The sequence below is a fragment of the Ranitomeya imitator genome, chromosome 6 (genome assembly GCF_032444005.1).
Source record: "Ranitomeya imitator isolate aRanImi1 chromosome 6, aRanImi1.pri, whole genome shotgun sequence".
Lineage (NCBI taxonomy): Eukaryota > Metazoa > Chordata > Amphibia > Anura > Dendrobatidae > Ranitomeya > Ranitomeya imitator.
In genome coordinates, this window is record NC_091287.1 from 492,839,754 (window position 1) to 492,860,055 (window position 20,302).

At 45.9% G+C, this 20,302-nt stretch overlaps 1 protein-coding gene across 3 annotated transcripts in view; it reads left to right on the forward strand.

Moving 5' to 3' along the window:
- The window catches only part of SNX31 (sorting nexin 31), a 97,507-nt gene that overhangs the window by 72,738 nt on the left and 4,467 nt on the right, over positions 1-20,302 (forward strand). For all 3 annotated transcript variants that reach the window (XM_069731657.1, XM_069731659.1, XM_069731658.1), the window contains 3 exons: positions 16,162-16,254; positions 16,644-16,844; positions 18,596-18,685. In XM_069731657.1, the coding sequence (XP_069587758.1) occupies positions 16,162-16,254; positions 16,644-16,844; positions 18,596-18,685 (384 nt within the window). The remainder of the gene's footprint in view (positions 1-16,161; positions 16,255-16,643; positions 16,845-18,595; positions 18,686-20,302) is intronic.

Here is a 20,302-nt window from a genome sequence, read left to right on the forward strand (position 1 = left end):
TTTTATCCTAAGTCATATTGCACGACTCGTTAGTTGATTGTGACTTGTAGGATCGCTACTTCCAACAGGTGGCGCTATAGTTAAGTCCTCTTTTTCTCAGAAGAGGCAATTTGCATATGAGAAAATCCTAGCATTAATTAAAAAGGAGTGGAAAACACCTATAAGGAAGGCATTACTTACGCCAAAAATGGAAATATCTGTTTGATGTCCAATCTTGTTCCTTTTGGGAAAAGGCACCTAAGCTAGATGTTGCAATCACTAAGGCTAGGGTCACATTGCGTTAGCAGCAGCCTGTTCAGCACATATGCTAACGGGCTGCTGCTAACGCAAGTGCCGGCGCTACATCACGCTAGCGCAGATGGAGCATCTGCTAGCTCCATCTGCGCTACCAGTGACTGACCCGGGAAACACTGCAGCCAGCGTCTCGGGTCCGTCACTCAATGACGGCGTATCACTAGCGCACGCCCATTGTGGTGTCGTTAACTGAGTACGTTACACTGCGTTATCCCGCGGTGTAACGTACTCCGTTTAACGTTGCCCCTGAACACAATGTGAACCAAGCATAAGGCATCTAAAAAATTTGCCCTTCCATTTGAGGACATGGGGGTCTTGAAAGACCCAATGGCCAAAAAGGCAGATGCTTTCCTCAAAAGTTCATGGGAGGCAGCTGGTGGAGGGCTAAAGCCGGCGGTTGCTGCCACATGAATGTCCTGCTCCCTAATGGTATGGTTAGACCAATTGGAAATCCAGCTTAAGAATAGGTCATCTCGTGACTCAATCTTAAATACCTTGCCAGTAATGCGTGGAGCTGCTGCCTTCTTAGCAGATGCCTCTGCGGATTCAATCAGACTATCTGCTAGGTCAGCGACATTTTCTAATGCCGCAAGACGAGCCCTTTGTCTGGAGATCTCCCGGCCAACATTTTGGCCAAAGTCTAAATTGTGTACCATCCCCTGTGAAGAATTCCTATTCGGGCTCACTCTAGACGACCTCTTTTAAGAAGGCGGGTGATAAAAAGAAATCATTCCCCTCCCTTGGTTTCCCTTCCTACAGGAGGCCCTTTCGGAGTAAAGGTACCTTCACACTAAACGATATCGCTAGCGATCCGTGACGTTGCAGCGTCCTGGCTAGCGATATCGTTCAGTGTGACACGCAGCAGCGATCAGAATCCTGCTGTGATGTCGTTGGTCGGGGCTAGAAGGCCAGAACTTTATTTGGTCGCTGGCTCTCCCGCTGACATCGCTGAATCGGCGCAGGGCCGCGCTTAGTAACCCGATGTTTACCCTGGTTACCATCGTAAAAGTTAAAAAAACAAACACTACATACTTACCTACCGCTGTCTGTCCCCGGTGCTCTGCTACTCTGCTCTGGCTGTGAGCGCCGGCCGGAAAGCAGAGCGGTGACGTCACCGCTCTGCTTTCCGGCTGCCCGGCGCTCTGTGTGACTGATCTCCAGCGGCCAAACAGCGACGCTGCAGCGATCGACATCGTTGTCGGTATCGCTGCAGCGTCGCTGTGTGTGAAGGTACCTTAAGAGGTTCTTCCGAAGGAAGCCAGGGAAAAATCAAGACAAGTGGGAAGATAAAAGAAACAAACAATAAGAGCCCTAATGACAACAAAAAGCCTACCCAATGAATGCTTGCCCCAGGTGGTGGTGGGGGTGGGGGGTACTGTCCCTCTTTCTCTCGGCCTGGGAGAAAATTACCAGCAGTCCTTGGATTTTTAATATAATAAAATCAGGAATAAAGCTAAAATTTCTCAAACTTCCTTGTCCCTCCTTTATGACATCACAGAGGTCTTCAGAGGAAGAACTAGCATTAGAAAAAGTCATGGGACTAGGGAGCAAAGGGGTTCTCCTGGAGGTTCCCCCACAAGAAAAAGGGCAGGGATATTACTCCCCTCTATTCCCGAAGAAGAAACCGGATGGGTCTTTCAGGACTATCATAAATCTGAAAAGTCTAAACAAATTCCTAGAAGTCCAGTCGTTCAAAATGGGAACAATAAAAACGTCAATAAAAATGCTGTTTCCACTGTGTTTCATGGCAGTCCTGGATCTGAAGGATGCCTACTATCACATCCCTATCCACAAAGATCACCAAAAATTCCTCAGGATAGCAGTCTACATCAGGGGGGTGATATACCATTTTCAATTTTCAGCTCTCCCCTTCGGGCTGGCCGTAGCTCCACGAATCTTCACAAAATTAGTTGCAGAGGTAATGGCTCACCTGAGGAAACAAGATACCATTAGGCCATGTTCACACAGTGCGTTTTTTACCGCGGAACCGCGGCGGTTTTGCCGCTGCGGTTCCGCAGCTGTTTTCCATGCAGGGTACAGTACACTGTACCCTATGGAAAACAGGACACACTGTGCACATGGTCCGGAAATTGTAAAAAAAAAGCCGCGCTGAATAGCTCCCGGAAAAAAGAAGGAGCATGTCAATTCTTCTTCCTGAACCGCAGCGGTTCTGCACCCATAGACCTCCATTGTGAGGTCAAAATCGCAGTAAAACCCGCAGATCAAAAATATATCTGCGGGTTTTACTGCGATTTGATGTGCAGAACCGCTGCAGCAGGAAGTGCGGGGGAGCGGGCGGAAGTGCGTGGGCGGAGTGTGGCTGCCCCCCCGTGCTCCGATGCCCCCCCCCCGTGCTCCGATGCCCCCCCCCGTGCTCCGATGCCCCCCCCCCAGTGCTCCGATGCCCCCCCCGTGCCCTAATCTCCCCCCCTTATACTTACCCGGCGTCCCGGTGTCCGTCCGGCCGTCTTCTCCCTGGGCGCCGCCATCTTGCAAAATGGCGGGCGCATGCGCAGTGCGCCCGCCGAATCTGCCGGCCGGCAGATTCGCTCCAAAGTGCATTTTGATCACTGAGATAGGTTATATCTCAGTGATCAAAATAAAAAAATAGTAAATGACACCCCCCCCCACTTTGTCACCCCCATTGGTAGGGACAATAAAAAAATTAAGAATTTTTTTTTTTTTTTTCACTAAGGTTAGAATAGGGTTAGGGGTAGGGTTAGGGTTAGGGGTAGGGTTAGGGGTAGGGTTAGGGGTAGGGGTAGGGTTAGGGTATTTTCAGCCATTTTAGCCCTAAAAAGCTTCCTAGGAAACACACAGTAAAAAAAGGATAAAAAAACGCATCAAAAAACGCATCAAAAAACGCATCAAAAAAGGACAAAAAAAGGACCTGCGTTTTCTGCCAAGAGCTGCAGTTTTTAAAAAAAACTGTCCTGAAAAAAAAAGGATGGAAATCCTGAACGTGTGAACATACCCTTATAGTGCTGTACCTCGATGACTTTTTGGTAATTTGCTCCTCTCCCCAATGCTGCGGAAGACAGCTAGACAATCATACACTCATTAGAAAACCTTGGCTGGTTGGTGAACTAAAAAAAATCCAGGTTACCACCGTGCCAAATCCAGGAGTATCTGGGTCTTACATTGGACTCTATAAAACAAGAATGCCGTCTTCCATTGGAAAAAATCCAAAACGTCATAGGACTAGTATCCAGAATGCGAGATCTCCCCTCCATAACCCTCCGCCAAGCTATGTCCCTCTTGGGATCCATGACTGCTTGCATCCCTGCAGTCCAATGGCCTCAACTACATTCGAGGGACCTTCAATGGCAAATTTTGTCAGAAGTCTCTCTAAAAGGGAATTTAGAAAGTCGATTCAGTTATCTCCAAACACGATTCTGTCATTAGATTGGTGGACATCGCAAAACAATCTCTCGGAGTCCTGTGGGTAACTCCGGTCACAGAAATAGTAACAACAGACGCGAGCCCCAGCGGGTGGGGGGCACACCTGAACAACCTGTTGGCTCAGGGGGCTTGGCCGCCGTATCTATAAAAAAAAAAAAAACCTCCAACATGAAGGAACTGCTGGCGGTCAAGTTTGCACTATTGGAGTTCCTGGGTCCCCTTCAGTCCCACCATGTCAGAATTATGTCGGACAACAGAGTAGTGATAGCGTATCTAAATCACTAAGGGGGTACCCGTTCTCAGAGTCTGATGGAGGTAACCAAATCGATCTTCCATATAGCCGAGGGCAACATTCAATCTTTATCAGGCCTTCATATAAAGGGGGTAGACAACTACAGAGCGGATTTCCTGAGTCTTTCCCGCCTGAAGCACGGGGAATGGGAGTTAAATCAGTGTTCACCCAGATCTCAGAAAAATGGGGGGGTTCCAAACATAGACCTTTTCGTGAACAATCTGAACAAAAAAGTGGATACCTTTTGCTCAATAACGCCATTGGGGAGCCCTGTTTCACTAGATGCGTTCCTGATTCCCTGGCATCACCAACTAGCATATGCCTTTCCCCCAATTCCTCTGATTCCGGCAGTGCTGAGGAAGATTCGGGAGGACGGTGCTCACGTAGTCTTAATAACCTCGTTCTGGCCGAAGAGGCCTTGGTTTACTTGGATGATTAGAATGTCCATCTCCGACCCAAGGGTACTACAGGACCTTCCAAATCTCCTCTCTCAGGGCCCAGTTCATCATCTGCAGGTTGCAAGTTTACACTTTGACAGCCTGACATTTGAAAGGGCGCTACTAGAAAACAGGGTTTTCTCCGGGGCTGGTATCTACACTACTACAAAGTAGGAAACCTGTTAAAACCAAACAATACGGGAAAATATGGAAAAAATTTCTTTTATCCTCAGGCGCCAAAATAGAGGAGGGTGTCCCTCTTAAAGCCATACTAGAATTCCTGTAAAACTGATTAGGGTACCGTCACACTATAACATTTCGATCGCTACGACGGTACGATTCGTGACGTTCCAGCGATATCGTTACGATATCGCTGTGTCTGACACGCAGCAGCGATCAGGGATCCTGCTGAGAATCGTACGTCGTAGCAGATCGTTTAGAACTTTCTTTCATCGCTGGATCTCCTGCTGTCATCGCTAGATCGGTGTGTGTGACACCGATCTAGCGATGCAATCCAGCGATGCGTTCGCTTGTAACCAGGGTAAACATCGGGTAACTAAGCGCAGGACCGCGCTTAGTTACACGATGTTTACCCTGGTTACAAGCGTTAAACTAAAAAAAAACAAACAGCACATACTTACATTCTGGTGTCCGTCAGGTCCCTTGCCGTCTGCTTCCCGCACTGTGACTGCCGGCCGTAAAGTGAAAGCAGAGCACAGCGGCTGTGCTTTCACTTTCACTTTACGGCCGGCAGTCACTGAGTGCGGGAAGCAGACTGCAAGGGACCTGACGGACACCAGAATGTAAGTATGTGCTGTTTGTTTTTTTTTTAGTTTAACGCTTGTAACCAGGGTAAACATCGGGTAACTAAGCGCGGTCCTGCGCTTAGTTACCCGATGTTTACCCTGGTTACCCAGGGACCTCGGCATCGTTGGTCGCTGGAGAGCTGTCTGTGTGACAGCTCTTCAGCGACCACACTACGATTTACCTACGATCACGGCCAGGTCATATCGCTGGTCGTGATCGTAGGTAAATCGTATAGTGTGACGGTACCCTTAGAGATTGGTCTGGCCACAAGTACCCTGAAAGTCCATGTAGCAGCTTTAGGTGCTTTATTAACCCCTTCCCGACCTTTGACGCATACGCTGCGTCATGAAAGTCGGTGCCATTCCGACCCATGACGCAGCATATGCGTCATGGAAAGATCGCGTCCCTGCAGATCGGGTGAAAGGGTTAACTCCCATTTCACCCGATCTGCAGGGACAGGGGGAGTGGTAGTTTAGCACAGGGGGGGTGGCTTCACCCCCTCGTGGCTACGATCGCTCTGATTGGCAGTTTCACTTTCAACAGCCAATCAGAGCGATTTGTAATATTTCACCTAAAAAAATGGTGAAATATTACAATCCAGCCATGGCCGATGCTGCAATATCATCGGCCATGGCTGGACACACTAATGTGCACCCACCCCACTCCTCCGATCGCCCCACCCAGCCCCCCGATCTGTGGTCTGCTCCCCTCGGTCCTGTGCTCCGCTCCTCCGTCTTCCTGCCCGCTCCCCCGTGCTTCAATCACACCCCCCGTGCTCCAATCAAACCCCCCTGCACTCCGATCCCCCCCCCGCACAGCGATTTCCCCCCCCGTGCTCCGATCCACCCGCCCGCACAGCGATCCCCCACTCCGTGCTCCAATCCACCCCCACATGTTCCGATCCACCCCCCCGTGCTCCGACGCCCCCCCCCCGTGCCCTGATCTCCCCCCCCCCCCCCCTTATACTTACCTGGCCTCCCGGGGACCGTCTGTCTTCTTTCCTGGGCGCCGCCATCTTCCAAAATGGCGGGCGCATGTGCAGTGCGCCCGCCGAATCTGCCGGCCGGCAGATTCGTTCCAGAGTGAATTTTGATCACTGAGATAGGTTATATCTCAGTGATCAAAATAAAAAAAAAAAGTAAATGACCCCCCCCCTCCCTTTGTCACCCCCATAGGTAGGGACAATAAAAAAATAATTATTTTTTTTTCACTAAGGTTGGGGTAAGAACTAGGGGTAGGGTTAGGGGTAGGGTTAGGGGTAGGGTTAGGGTTAGAGTTTCGGTATGTGCACACGTATTCTGGTCCTCTGCGGATTTTTCCGCTGCGGATTTGATAAATCCGCAGTGCTAAACCGCTGCGGATTTATGGCGGATTTACCATGTTTTTTCTGCGCATTTCAATGCGGTTTTACAACAGCGATTTTCTATTTGAGCAGTTGTAAAACCGCTGCGGAATCCGCAGAAAGAAGTGACATGCTGCGGAATGTAAACCGCTGCGTTTCCGTGCAGTTTTTCTGCAGCATGTGTACAGCGATTTTTGTTTTCCATAGGTTTGCATTGAACTGTAAACTCATGGGAAACTGCTGCGGATCCGCAGCGTTTTCCGCAGCGTTTTCCGCAGCGTGTGCACATACCTTTAGAATTAGGCTATGTGCACACGGTGCGGATTGGCCGCTGCGGATCCGCAGCAGAGTTCCATCAGGTTTACAGTACCATGTAAACATATGGAAAGCCAAATCCGCTGTGCCCATGGTGCGGAAAATACCGCGCGGGAACGCTGCGTTGTATTTTCCGCAGCATGTCCATTCTTTGTGCGGATTCCGCAGCGTTTTACACCTGTTCCTCAATAGGAATCCGCAGGTGAAATCCGGACAAAAAACACTGGAAATCCGCGGTAAATCCGCAGGTAGAACGCAGTGCCTTTTACCCGCGGATTTTTCAAAAATGGTGCTGAAAAATCTCATACGAATCCGCAACGTTGGCACATAGCCTTAGGGCTAGGGTTGGGTTGGAATTAGGGTTGTGGTTAGGGCTGTGTTGGGGTTACGGGTGTGTTGGGGTTAGGGTTGTGATTAGGGTTACGGCTACAGTTGGGATAAGGGTTAGGGGTGTGTTGGAGTTAGAATTGAGGGGTTTCCACTGTTTAGGCACATCAGGGGGTCTCCAAACGCAACATGGCGCCACCATTGATTCCAGCCAATCTTGTATTCAAAAAGTCAAATGGTGCTCCCTCACTTCCGAGCCCCGACGTGTGCCCAAACAGTGGTTTACCCCCACATATGGGGTACCAGCATACTCAGGACAAACTGCGCAACAATTACTGGGGTCCAATTTCTCCTGATACCCTTGTGAAAATAAAGAAATGCTTGCTAAAACATCATTTTTGAGGAAAGAAAAATGATTTTTTATTTTCACGGCTCTGCGTTGTAAACGTCTGTGAAGCAGTTGGGGGTTCAAAGTGCTCACCACATATCTAGATAAGTTCCTTGGGGGGTCTAGTTTCTAAAATGGGGTCACTTGTGGGGGGTTTCTACTGTTTAGGCACACCAGGGGCTCTGCAAACGCAATGTGACGCCCACAGACCATTCCATCAAAGTCTGCATTTCAAAAGTCACTACTTCCCTTCTGAGCCCCGACATGTGCCCAAACAGTGGTTTACCCCCACACATGGGGTATCAGCGTACTCAGGAGAAACTGGACAACAACTTTTGGGGTCAAATTTCTCCTGTTACCCTTTGTAAAATAAAAAATTGCAGGCTAAAAGATCATTTTTGAGAAAATAATTTTTTTATTTTTTTTTTCATGGCTCTGCGTTATAAACTTCTGTGAAGCACTTGGGGGTTCAAAGTCCTCACCACCCATCTAGATTAGTTCCTTTGGGGGTCTAGTTTCCAAAATGGGGTCATTTCTGGGGGATCTCCAATGTTTAGGCACACAGGGGCTCTCCAAACGTGACATGGTGTCCGCTAATGATTGGAGCTAATTTTCCATTTAAAAAGCCAAATGGCGCTCCTTCCCTTCCAAGCCCTGCCGTGCACCCAAACTGGTTTACCCCCACATATGAGGTATCAGCGTACTCAGGACAAATTGGACAACAACTTTCGTGGTTCAGTTTCTCCTTTTACCATTGGGAAAATAAAAAAATTGTTGCTAAAAGATAATTTTTGTGACTAAAAAGTTAAATATTCATTTTTTCCTTCCATGTTGCTTCTGCTGCTGTGAAGCACCTGAAGGGTTAACAAACTTCTTGAATATGGTTTTGAGTACCTTGAGGGGTGCAGTTTTTAGAATGGTGTCACTTTTGGGTATTTTCAGCCATATAGACCCCTCAAACTGACTTCAAATGTGAGGTGGTCCCTAAAAAAAATGGTTTTGTAAATTTCGTTGTAAAAATGACAAATCGCTGGTCAAATTTTAACCCTTATAACTTCCTAACAAAAAAAAAATTTTGTTTCCAAAATTGTGCTGATGTAAAGTAAACATGTGGGAAATGTTATTTATTAACTATTTTGTGTCACATATCTCTCTGGTTTAACAGAATAAAAATTCAAAATGTGAAAATTGTGAAATTTTCAAAATTTTCGCCAAATTTCCGTTTTTATCACAAATAAACGCAGAATTTATTGACCTAAATTTACCACTAACATGAAGCCCAATATGTCACGAAAAAACAATCTCAGAACCGCTAGGATCCGTTGAAGCGTTCCTGAGTTATTACCTCATAAAGGGACACTGGTCAGAATTGCAAAAAACGGCAAGGTCTTTAAGGTCAAAATAGGCTGGGTCATGAAGGGGTTAAAGTATGACTTGGCGGGGAATCGGTGGATTTCCAGGTTCATCAAAGCAGCCGGTAGATCAAGGCCTCTCCCTGTAAAAATTACCCCTCAGTGGGATTTAAATTTGGTCCTTAAAGCACTGTCTAAACCTCCCTTTGAACCCTTAGTGGATGTCCCGTTAAAAATCTTATCCCTTAAAACTTCCCTCCTTGTCGCTCTCACCTCTGCATGTAGAGTTAGTGACATACAGGCTCTATCCGGTAACCCCCCTTTCACTCAATTTCTGGATGATAGGGTCGTTCTAACAATTAATCTGGCGTATCTCCCAAAAGTAGCATCCCGTTTCCCTAGGACACAAGATCTCTTCCCTCTTTTGTCCTAACCCTAAAAACAAGGAGGAAAAGTCCTTACATACATTGGATGTTAGGAGATGCCTGATACATTACATAGAAGCCACCAGAGAGAGTAGGGAGGATGGCTCTTTTTGTGTGCTTTCAGCTTCCCTGGAAGGGGAAGAAAGCCTCCAAGGGCACTCTGGCAAGATGGATCACGGACGCCATCAGCCTGTCATACTCAAGTGGGGCAATCCCTGCATGTGTTGCAGTTGACTGTAATGTGTTTTTTTTTGACTATGCCAAAGACTCTGTTGGTATATGAGCATACTCGGTTGGCATACGAGCATGCTCGGATAATTCCTTATCCAAGAACGTTCGCTCATTACCTCCCTCTTCCTCTTCTCTAGCCCATCCTTGCTGAACAGATGTGATGAAGCTAGTGTGGGTAGTATCCTCTGTAGGGCAGGCAACAATTTCCTGTTCCTCCACAGACTCCTCCTCATTATCACCCAATCCACACTGAGAAGATGAGATAAGGCTGGGTAGTATGCCATGTGCACTTTCTTCCTCCATTTCCACCTGGTCCACATGTAAAGTTTCTTCTTTAATTGTGAGCAGCAAGCATTTGTGTAGACAGATGTGGGATAGTTTAGCTGATTATGGCATCGCTGTTCACCATCTTGGTTGATTGCTCGAAGTTATGTAGAACCTCACAGATGTCAGACATCCATACCCACTCGTTGGTTATGTTTGGAGGCTGACCGGAATATCAACTGGCATGCAGCAGTGCTATTCCACTACAGCCCTCTGCTGCTCACAAAGCCTTGCCAATAGATGTAATGTGGAGCTCCAGTGCATGGTCACGTTGCACACCAGTAGCTGACTCGGGAAAATGGGTGCACACGTGGCATACCTTCACAAATGGCTAAAAAAAAAATCATGGGTAGGTTTTCAGAAACCTCTGAACCACGAAGTTGAGCGTGTGGGCTAGGCATTGGACGTGTGCGAGTTTGCCAAGCTTTGTTGCCACCACCAGGTTATGGCCATTCTCACATAATCATGCCTAATTGTAGGTTCAGTGATGAGAGCCAGATCTGTCTGGTCTGTTAAAACCTTTCAACAACTTTGCGGTGGTGTGCCGTTTGTTACCTAAACAAATTAGTTTCAGCAGAGCCTGTTGCCGCTCCACCAAGGCAGTGCTTCCTGCTTGCAACTGACATGGATGACGTGGTCTATGATGACATGACAATTCGGAGACATAGGAGGTGTTGGAAACCCTGATGGAACTAGGGCCTGCAACAATCAGTGTTGGTGAAGCGATGGCCAGGGGACCACCACGGTGCAGGAAGACTACTGTACACAAGATGAGGTGCAAACAACAAACGGTAGATTTATTGGAAGGCAAGGAATGAAGTGGGTGAGGAAGATGCAAACAGGGGTAAGGAATGGCAAGAGACACTTTACAAGAGTTATAAACTTTATCCTGTCCGTAAAATAGCACGGTGCTCCAGCTATTAGACTCAAGATGTCTCACAAACAAATTTAAACAATAAAACAAATAACGATGCTACTCTACATATAACCTCCCTGGCCTTTACTAAGCAGGCCACACTGCTCCGGTGTACTGACTACCGAAGCCTACACTAGGCCCTAACAGGTGCACCAAACATGAACAGACTCACGGTGATGTTGCGGACTCGAGTCCAGTCCCAGGGGGGGGCCCCCGGCAGTCCAATATGGTGATGCGCACGACTTTCTCTCAGCTCTGTGAAGCGTGGTCTTCTCCTTGCTTCTGGATCCTAGGGATGCTCCTGGAAACTGTAAGTCCCTTTCTCAGTATCTTTGTGGCTTCACAAGCTAGCACAGAACAGCCACCTTTGCTGTACCCGGAAAAGTCTTGCAAATTTCACAAGTCCACTCCGTCCCAGTCAGTGGGACCTTTCTTGTAGCAAACAGCACAAAGTTCTTTTCGTAGCAGCTTCAGCTCCCACACACAGTTCAGGCTCAACTCCTCCCCTAATTCTAGGGCAGTTCATCTTCACAGTCTATAGCAGGGGGAAGTCGAACATTCCATCACACCAGACAAGGGGGTGCAGTCTCTTAAAGTGGCAGCATGTTACTGTCCATAACAGCACCACCCTCTTACATTGGCAGCACGTGTTCTGTCCCAGGGTGCGACTCATGTGCTGTCGGAGAAATGTAGCGTCCCTGGCCACAAGCACTTGTCCATATGTTGGTCATTAAGTGGACCTTCGCTTTAACTGCATCGGTCAGGGCATGGCACACCGGTACCCTGTACCCACCTGCTCTTTCCCAAAGGACAGCTGCCACAATGGGTTTGCGGAAAGCCTCAGTCTAAATAAACCTAAATGTCAACCTTTCCAGGGCAAGTAGTCTGTTTAGGCCTGTGGGTGGCTGGGTATTTTCTTTTGCATTCCTAGGCCTGTGGTAGGGACAAGTGAATGCTGCTCTGGAACAAGTAATTGAACGTGGGTGCTGATGGTGCTTGCGAATGTGCAACTACAAGTGTAGGGTGGAAGGCATAGGAGCCTGTGTCCTGGATGGGGAATTGGCAATCGCATAGCACAGGGCAAGAGGCAGTGGTGTCACCTGCAGACAGATTGTTGACCCAGGCTTTCAGGCCACCTAGTTGGGTGCTTTGACATGCCTGAGCTTGCTTGTGGTGGTCAGGCATCTGCTGATCTTGGTACGGCACAGGTTGCAAATGAGCATTCTTTTATTAACCCTTGGCCTGGAAACTTGACGCATGTGGGTGCTCTGTGGAACAGTTGCCTGCCTTCTCCCTCTGGCCACTCCACTACCTGTTGCAGTGCTGTGGATCCCTCCCCCTCTTGCGCTGCTTGCCTCACTCTGCATGGCATTTTCGTAGGTTAGGTCGGTGACTTCCTCGTCCACGACCTTGTCTTCCTCGTCCGTGCTCTGGTTCTCCTGACTTGTTGACTTAACATCACTTTTTGCCTACTGTCTCATAATCATCTGCCTCTTAAGTCACAAATGCCCCTCTGTCCCCTTCTGACCATGCCTGGTCAAATATTTGGGCATTACTACACATGAGCTCCCTGTGTCTCTCCTTGAAACATGCAGGGCAAGAGGCCAGAATCAATAAATCGACATGTAAAGAGCTACTCCGTGTGGGATCATATGTCTCTTGGGACTTGCCATGGTGGGAGGAAGGAGGATTGGGGTGAGGATTATTTGTTCCAGACCCTTGACTAGTTAGATTGGACTGCACGGAAGACAGGGCAATGCTGGTAAACATACTGGAAGCATGTTTGCACTATCCTGGCTTCAAGAGTGGTGACTTGCACTCTTTCCCCCCCCCCCAAGAAAGTGGGATTAGAAGCTAGATTTCGTGGATGTTGAGCTCCTTCACCTTCAGTTTCACATTGCCTCTTCCTCTGCATGCACCATGAGCAGCACATCCAACTTCCCGTCCATTACCGCATGCCTTGCACACTTTAAACTGGGTGTATGTCTGCAAACTTTCCGTTAATAGGGAAAAGAAAATATATCTAGCCCTGAAAGGAACTTTATTCTTTGAATAAAAATACTGTGTTTTAGCAATGCTACACTGCCCTATCCTATATGCCCGCTCTAAAATGCGCTCTCCCTCCTAGAACAACTCTTCGCTGAACTGCTTCCCGAGGACTGTGTGCCGAGCATCATGTCAACGGGCCTTGTATGATGCCTCCATGATGCGATGCGGAAGGCCAATCACTGTATTGCCAGTATCAAATGGCTATCAAATATGGTTTTTGAGTAAGGAGCGTGCCGGAGTACCTGGATGCTGTATTGAGCAGTGGCGACCGCTCTTAAATCTCTAAATCATATTTTAATTGTGACAACGGTCATGTGATTTATTGCATTGTGTGAGATCTATGAAAAAGATGTGGGCTGTACCAGTTATAAACTGAAGAGGATAGCGGAGCATAGATCAAGACACATAACGGGAGGTTAGAGAGCCTTTTTGGATTGGAAAGATTTCAATCTACAGACTGAGGTAGTTGACAACAGCAACTCTTAATGGGAGACTTTTTTTTTTTTTGGATTGTCAGACTGGATACAAAGCAACCCATAGGAATGAATTATAGAATTTACACTACGTTCATTTATGTAGTGTCCCTCATCATTTTGTATTTTTCATGTTTATCTGAACCAGACATAAAAACAAGTTATAGTAGAAAGTCGTGCATGTTCCCAACCTACAGTATATTTACATAATCTTGCCTCGTTGGATTTGCATAATTGTAGATCTGTTACACATGATTGGCCATGGTTTCCTTTTTAAAAATTTGATCTTTCACATAGGTGGATATGCTCTTACTAAGGGCACAGTCAGTGATGGTAGTGTCAGAAACAAGTCAAGTGGATTTGCCTACTTTTTTTTTTTTCTTACTGCCTGCATAATGGATCCTAAATGTGTATCCCATCACCCCAACGTGCATTTCGCTAGGATTCGTCAGGGCTGCATGGACACAAGCCTTGAGACTAAAATATTATGTAGGTAGTTACTGTATTATTCACCAATATCATACTTTTGACTTCTTTACCCAAATGGGCACGTTTAGACATTTCAGGCTACATTGGTAGGCATTAATAATATATTTCTGCACAAAGGCTATTAATAATTACTGCACTTAAAAACCAACCAGGTTCAATGCATTATCAATAAAGGCCTCAGTTCAGATCATAAAAATAGTGAACATTATTGATAGAAATTATGTACAATAGTTAGTGGGCACAAAGCTTGTTTTTCCATACAGAACTGCAAGTATGTTTTCATGTGGATGTGGAGACACCTAAAAGTTTTCTTGTCATGCTTTTTGCATTACTGAAATGTTATTTTACCTATCTGTCCTTCCCTTCACTGACCACAGCCCAATTCTGTGCTATACTTGTGCTCCAGCCTGGCAAGCCTAGTATCTGTTCACTATACTCCCCAGTCCAACCTACACATTGCCTCCTCCACCCTTCTTCACCGGTGCTGTCTGGGCTCCCGTCTGTATTCACTGCAGCTGAGCTATCCTGGATGTAGTACTTTCTGGCTTTATTGAGATCCAGATTGCCACTTTCCCAGTAACTGTTGCAGGTTTGCTACCAGAAAGATCTCTTCCCTGCTCACTTACAGCTACTTCTTGTCTTCCTCCGCTCAGTCCAAATTACGAAACCCCTCTAACAAGTAACTGTATTCTTACCCCAAATATTCCTCTCAACATATGGGCTGGCCACCTCTAGCCCTTCTTTTTCCAGCCTCCTATTCTTCCACAGCCACTTATGAGAGAATTTACAATAAACCTGCATAAACATCAACATATAAAATATTGCATCCTTATGGCAATGTCTTCAGGGGACGTTGGCTGTCTTTTCACTCCTTCACAGTCTCAAAGAACACAGCAGATCACGGTGAGACTTTCTCATCATGAGCTGAACTGCAGTGACCTAATCACTAACTTCATCCCCACGGTGCTGAGGTCATCGCAGTTCAGCCTGGCTGGGAATGCAGCCTCACTGACCAGCGGTAACCACAATTGTCACCGCTGGTCAATGATGCTGCGCTCACAGCAGCTCATTCACCAGTGGTTCTCAGCCTGGATGGCTGCATCTTGGCACCGTCCAGATTGAAAACTATTTATCCTCCAAACATTGATTATGGCGTGGGACAGAAAGACTGAGAGGTGAAGAATATATATATATTTTTTTGTTTACTACCAGAGACGAGAGATGTGGTGGAATTGGGTGTTAGGTGAATATAACTGTTTTGTTTTTAAATAAAAATGGAAAAGTATTGTTTTATTTCTGATAAAGGACTTTATTCTGGCTGTGTCTTTAGTTACCATATAACTATAAGATTACAGACACCTCTCCATTACTAAGCTGTGGGCTTGATGTCACCAGACAATCCAAAGGTGACATAAACCCCGCAAATATGAACCCCCACTTGCCACCACTACATAGCAAGTGGAAAGAGCCGGGCAAAGCACCAGAAATGGTTCATCTAATAGATTTGCCTTTTCTGGGCAGCTGCAGGCTTCTAGTTTTAGGCTGGGGAGAGGGGGTGGGCAGTATCATGGCCCCTTACCAGCCTGAGAATATCAGCCCCTGGCTGTCATTTTTAACAAGGCTGGATGTCAAAAATGGGAAGAGCAGGGCAGAGTGATGAGAGCTGACTTCAGCACCTGGTGCCAGGGAGCAGCGCTTACTGTACCACTTCTCTGGCGTCCGTCTGTGTGGTAGTGATGTGGCACACTGTTGCCACACATGTACCGCTAATATTACACACAGATACTGACTAGTGATTAGCGAGTGTACTCGTTGCTCGGGTGACCTCCGAGTATGACTGCTCGGAGATTTAGTTTTCATTGCGGCAGCTGAATGATTTACAGCTACTAGCCAGGCTGAGTACATGTGGGGGTTGCCTGGTTGCTAGGGAATCCCCACATGTAATCAAGCAGGCTAGTAGCTGTAAATCATTCAGCTGCCACGATGAAGATGAAATCTCCGAGCAGTCATAAATACTCGGAGGTCACCCGAGCGTGCTCTGGAAAACCCCAGCAACAACTACACTCGCTCATCACTAATACTGACCTCCAGTACCGTAAACCTCAGGACGTGTGAAACCAGCCTTATAGCGTTTGCATGAAACATGGCTATCATGGAACCATAGCACGTTGTGATACCTTGACCCTCACAGTTGTGGCCCAGTTTCCACACTGGCTTTAAAGACCTGTACAGCTTTATAAATTATCCGTATGTCCTCCATTTTAACTTTTTTTTTTTTTTTTACTTTTTAATAAACAGGCTGTTCAAGAATTTGGAATGAACTGGTGCAGACCTACAGAACAGCAGAAAACAGCACTCCAAGAGTTACTAAAAACAAATGACAAATTCAAGGTAATGTAAAAAGTCAAAAATTAATCTACCTGCCATAATTTTGTTAGGTGTTGTAGACATTTTTTAAAATTGCAACTCAACTTCACTTAATTGGACAAAAATAAAAAAATAACCACAGAAGATCAGCCCATCCCCATTCTCTTAAATGTTGTTTTGGCAGATTAGAAAAAAAACCTACAAAAACTTTTCAAATTTCAATTCAAAGGGTGGACCTTGTATTTTCTGTTTCCCTAGAATTGACTCCCCACCACCACTAGAAAGTGGAAGGAGAACATAACACACCATGTGAACTATAGCCGAGTTTTCTCATCAAATGACTTTTTTTTTTTTTTGGCTTTAAAAGCCAAATTCATGATATATTGACACTATATGGTCACTTTATCTTCCAGATCTTGGCGTTTATGCAACAGATAGAGCACTACAGTTACCAGAGAATGGACCCGAGTGTTTCAGATTATCAAGATGCCAACACCATGGTCACCATATCTGTGGGAAAAGATGAACTTTACTGCAGCTTTAAGATATCTGACAGGACCGAAATAATGAATCTTCATATTAGTAAAATTTCTGCCTGGGATGTCCTGCTTCATGTAAGGATTTGGTTGACTAAAGTAAACCTATTTCATCCACTGTCATGTACCGATCTGTGTTGTACAGATCTGTAACACGGCGTTCATGACTCCATAGGAAGTTATTGCTTATTAGGGAGGGTGAGATGCTTCATAGTCACATATTGTGGCACATGGAGGGCATAGAAGTTCATAATATGGGACCAGAGGGACTCCATGTTCATTCATATAAGGTGGGTTCATTTGGCTCTACCATAGTATTGGACTTTTTAGGGTATTTGCCAATCGAGCTGTGGATGCTGTTGGGTGAGATGGTTATCAAAGCTCCTGTCCAGTGGCCACAGATTACCGCTGTGTCTGATGGACCAGGACTTGCAAAAAAAACCAAAGCAAACAGTACACACTGCTTTTACTACCAAGAGAAAGTTTTGGCTGCAAAGAATCTGCATGTGAACATATGGCCTAATTGTTATGGAAGTGAATTATCCGGTCTTCATTTGATGCTGGTAGATCTAAAGTTTTCTTTGCATCTTGGGGACTCTGAAAGTCAAAAAAAACTGTCAAGTCAAAAAACCCTACTAACCTTCAGATTTGGGCCGATGCACTAAGCCCTGCTGCCTAGGAGAAAAGAACTATATTCCTCTTGGCAGCCTTGGAGTTCCAATCAGAGGTGCCCCCAGCACGTCTTAAGTCACAGCTCGGTACTTGGTGCCAGGGTGCGGTTACAGCCGCGCCCACTGTGTATTGAGCAGTGACTGAAGCCACGCCACTGACTGAAGAGAGGAATGAAGTTCATTTCCTCCTGGCAGCGGGGCTTTCAGTGCTGCGCTCACGGCTTGAGAATGCTAATCTCTATCTGCAGGTTAATAGCCCTTTTTGCTAAAAAAAATAAATAACATTTTTTTTTTCCACCCAATACTTTTCAAACTAAACCCCTCACCTTTCCTTTTCAAAAAAAATAAATAAATAAAAAAAAAATTGATATGAATATGGTGAAAAAGTGATATATGCAAATTGCATTTCCATAATTTGATCATCTACGTCACAAAAACTACATACAGATCATTGTGCTGATAAAGCAGATTCTTAACTTGCATTTAAAAGGTTCAGTGTGTGGACTGAGTGACGAGGCTGGATTAGGGTCGGCATCAAACATCTGTTTCACCGTTTTGATCATGGCGCTTGATGTACACACCGGCCACATGTCTCCTGAGCTGAACTTTACAGCATCGTATGTCTATAAAGTGGTGATTCGGGGTCAGGAGATCAGTTGCCCTTTTCCCCAAATCCCGGTCCAGACTTGGGTTGGTTTCACACCTCACCTGATTCTCTTCCTAATTGCAGCCACATGACCATTTGCACTGTGCCAGTGAATTTAGTTCTAAATTTAAAAAAAAAAAAAAAAAAAAAAAAATTGGTTTTAGATTTTCTGTGCGGATAGTGTCGAAAAACCAAGTAATGCTTAAAAAATAACTAACAATCCCCATTAATAACCTGCTGCTTCACCGCAGCCTCTCCACTGCTGTCTCTAGGATGCAGCATTGACGTCCGATCTACAACACACAAGCGCTGCAGCCAATCACTGCCATCTACCTTTGCATCGGCACTGAGGCCAGAGTCGAGTGATTCGTTGTTGGCGAGCGGGCATCAATGCTGCAGCCCTGTAGGCACAGAATAACAGAGGGGCGACGGCGAGCTGTAAATGGATGGAGCAAGGTGGGGAGCACTAATTTATCTCTAGGCTATAGAATGAAATGCATTTCCTTTTTCAGCAACCAGAAAAAGACCGCGACCAGCAAGAGTTAAAATTGGAATATATGGATGAAAATGTCCTGAAATGGATTACGATCTGGACTAACCAGGTTTGTCAGGGATGCAGAGGGGCTAACTACATGATGTAAGACCGTGTGGGGTCACAGGAGCGTATAGTCTCTGCTCCTACAGAACTGGATCACTCATGTTACGGACCCTCCCAACCAACTCAAAGTTCGATCAGTGTCAACTCCGTGTGATCCAATCCTCTCGGCTGAGGTGACACAGGTGAGAAGATGGAGAACAACTTTTCTCCATTGTGAGTGTCAACAAATCGGACCTCACTCGGCTGTCATCCAAGTGTAGTCCGATGTTTTCTACGCTTCCATAGACATGACTGGTTGAGTGCCATCCCATTTGCGCAGCAGCTCGTAACATGCTGTGATATTTTATCTAATTTTATTATAATCAGATTGAATTTATCCTATTTTTATATGGTTGGGTGAGCGATTCCCTAAGGGTGAGGCCACGTGGGACCGAACTGACAAAGCTGGGAGGCAGCATGCAGCCACGGCCATTTTTATTAAATGGGTACGTGGTTTTGCGGATAAAACCGCAAATAGTTATAATATAATAATAGTTCACCTGCAAAACCACATGGTCTTTTATACAGAATGTATGTTATCGGTCAAATCGCTTAACACCATATATTAAACTCCAGAGGCTGCTGCAGCGCCACCGTGTCAATGACATTCTCCCTGGCTGCCTCATGAGGTACTTTTAAAACATGGAGCAAAAGCGGCACATACATAAAAGCGCAATATGGTATGAACAGAGAAGATATTACATATGACGTATGACCCATGTGGCAGAAGTAAAACACATCGCACAAATGACACTTCATGATATAATATAGAAGCTCTAATCTTGTGTTTTCTGGACATGGCCAAAGGTGGTGCTATCGTTTTGGCAATAATTATGGTTTGCAAAACTGTTGTGTGTAGAAAATCATGCACCATACACATAATCCCAGATCTGTAAACTTTCAACCATAAAAAAATGTTACATAAAAGAGCATCCAAAATTGGCGAAAAATCCTTTATTCACCCTAACTAATCTACACTTTAGCTCTTTTGGAGCCTTAAGAATAAGAGAGAGGTTCCTTTCATTTCTCAAGTATGCTCAAACTGCTGGCAAAAACCCACAAACATTGTGTACGCGCGAAAAGCGCTTAAACGCTCAAGACTCTTCATATTAACTTCCATAGACACAATTTGCAGTTCACATATTGAGGATTTTGAGCATGTTTTAAAGGGGATGCCTGGCCTTGGGGACAAGTGTGCATGCTGTGAGGATTCACTGGGAGCGGGTGGTCATGTGACAAAGTATGTGTTTTGCATACTTTGTCTGGCCTTGCTCAACACCAGGGCCGGACTTGCCATTTGGCAATTCTGGCAAATGCCAGAAGGGCCTGTCTGGTTGTGGGCTGCCTTTGTATGTTACGTTGTTAACAGAATCATTGTTCTCAAGACACCCATACTGTTAAAAGTTGTGACGGAGCACAAAGCTGGTCACTCCGTCACTTACCTCAGCATGCCGTGGGTATAATTAGAAATATTGGTCTTGTAGTAAATCTTCCTATCCTCCATCCAGGGTAATATTGGTAATATATCCCATCTGGTTATTGGGGACAGGGACACCGTGGGCCTGTGTGATTTCAAATGCCA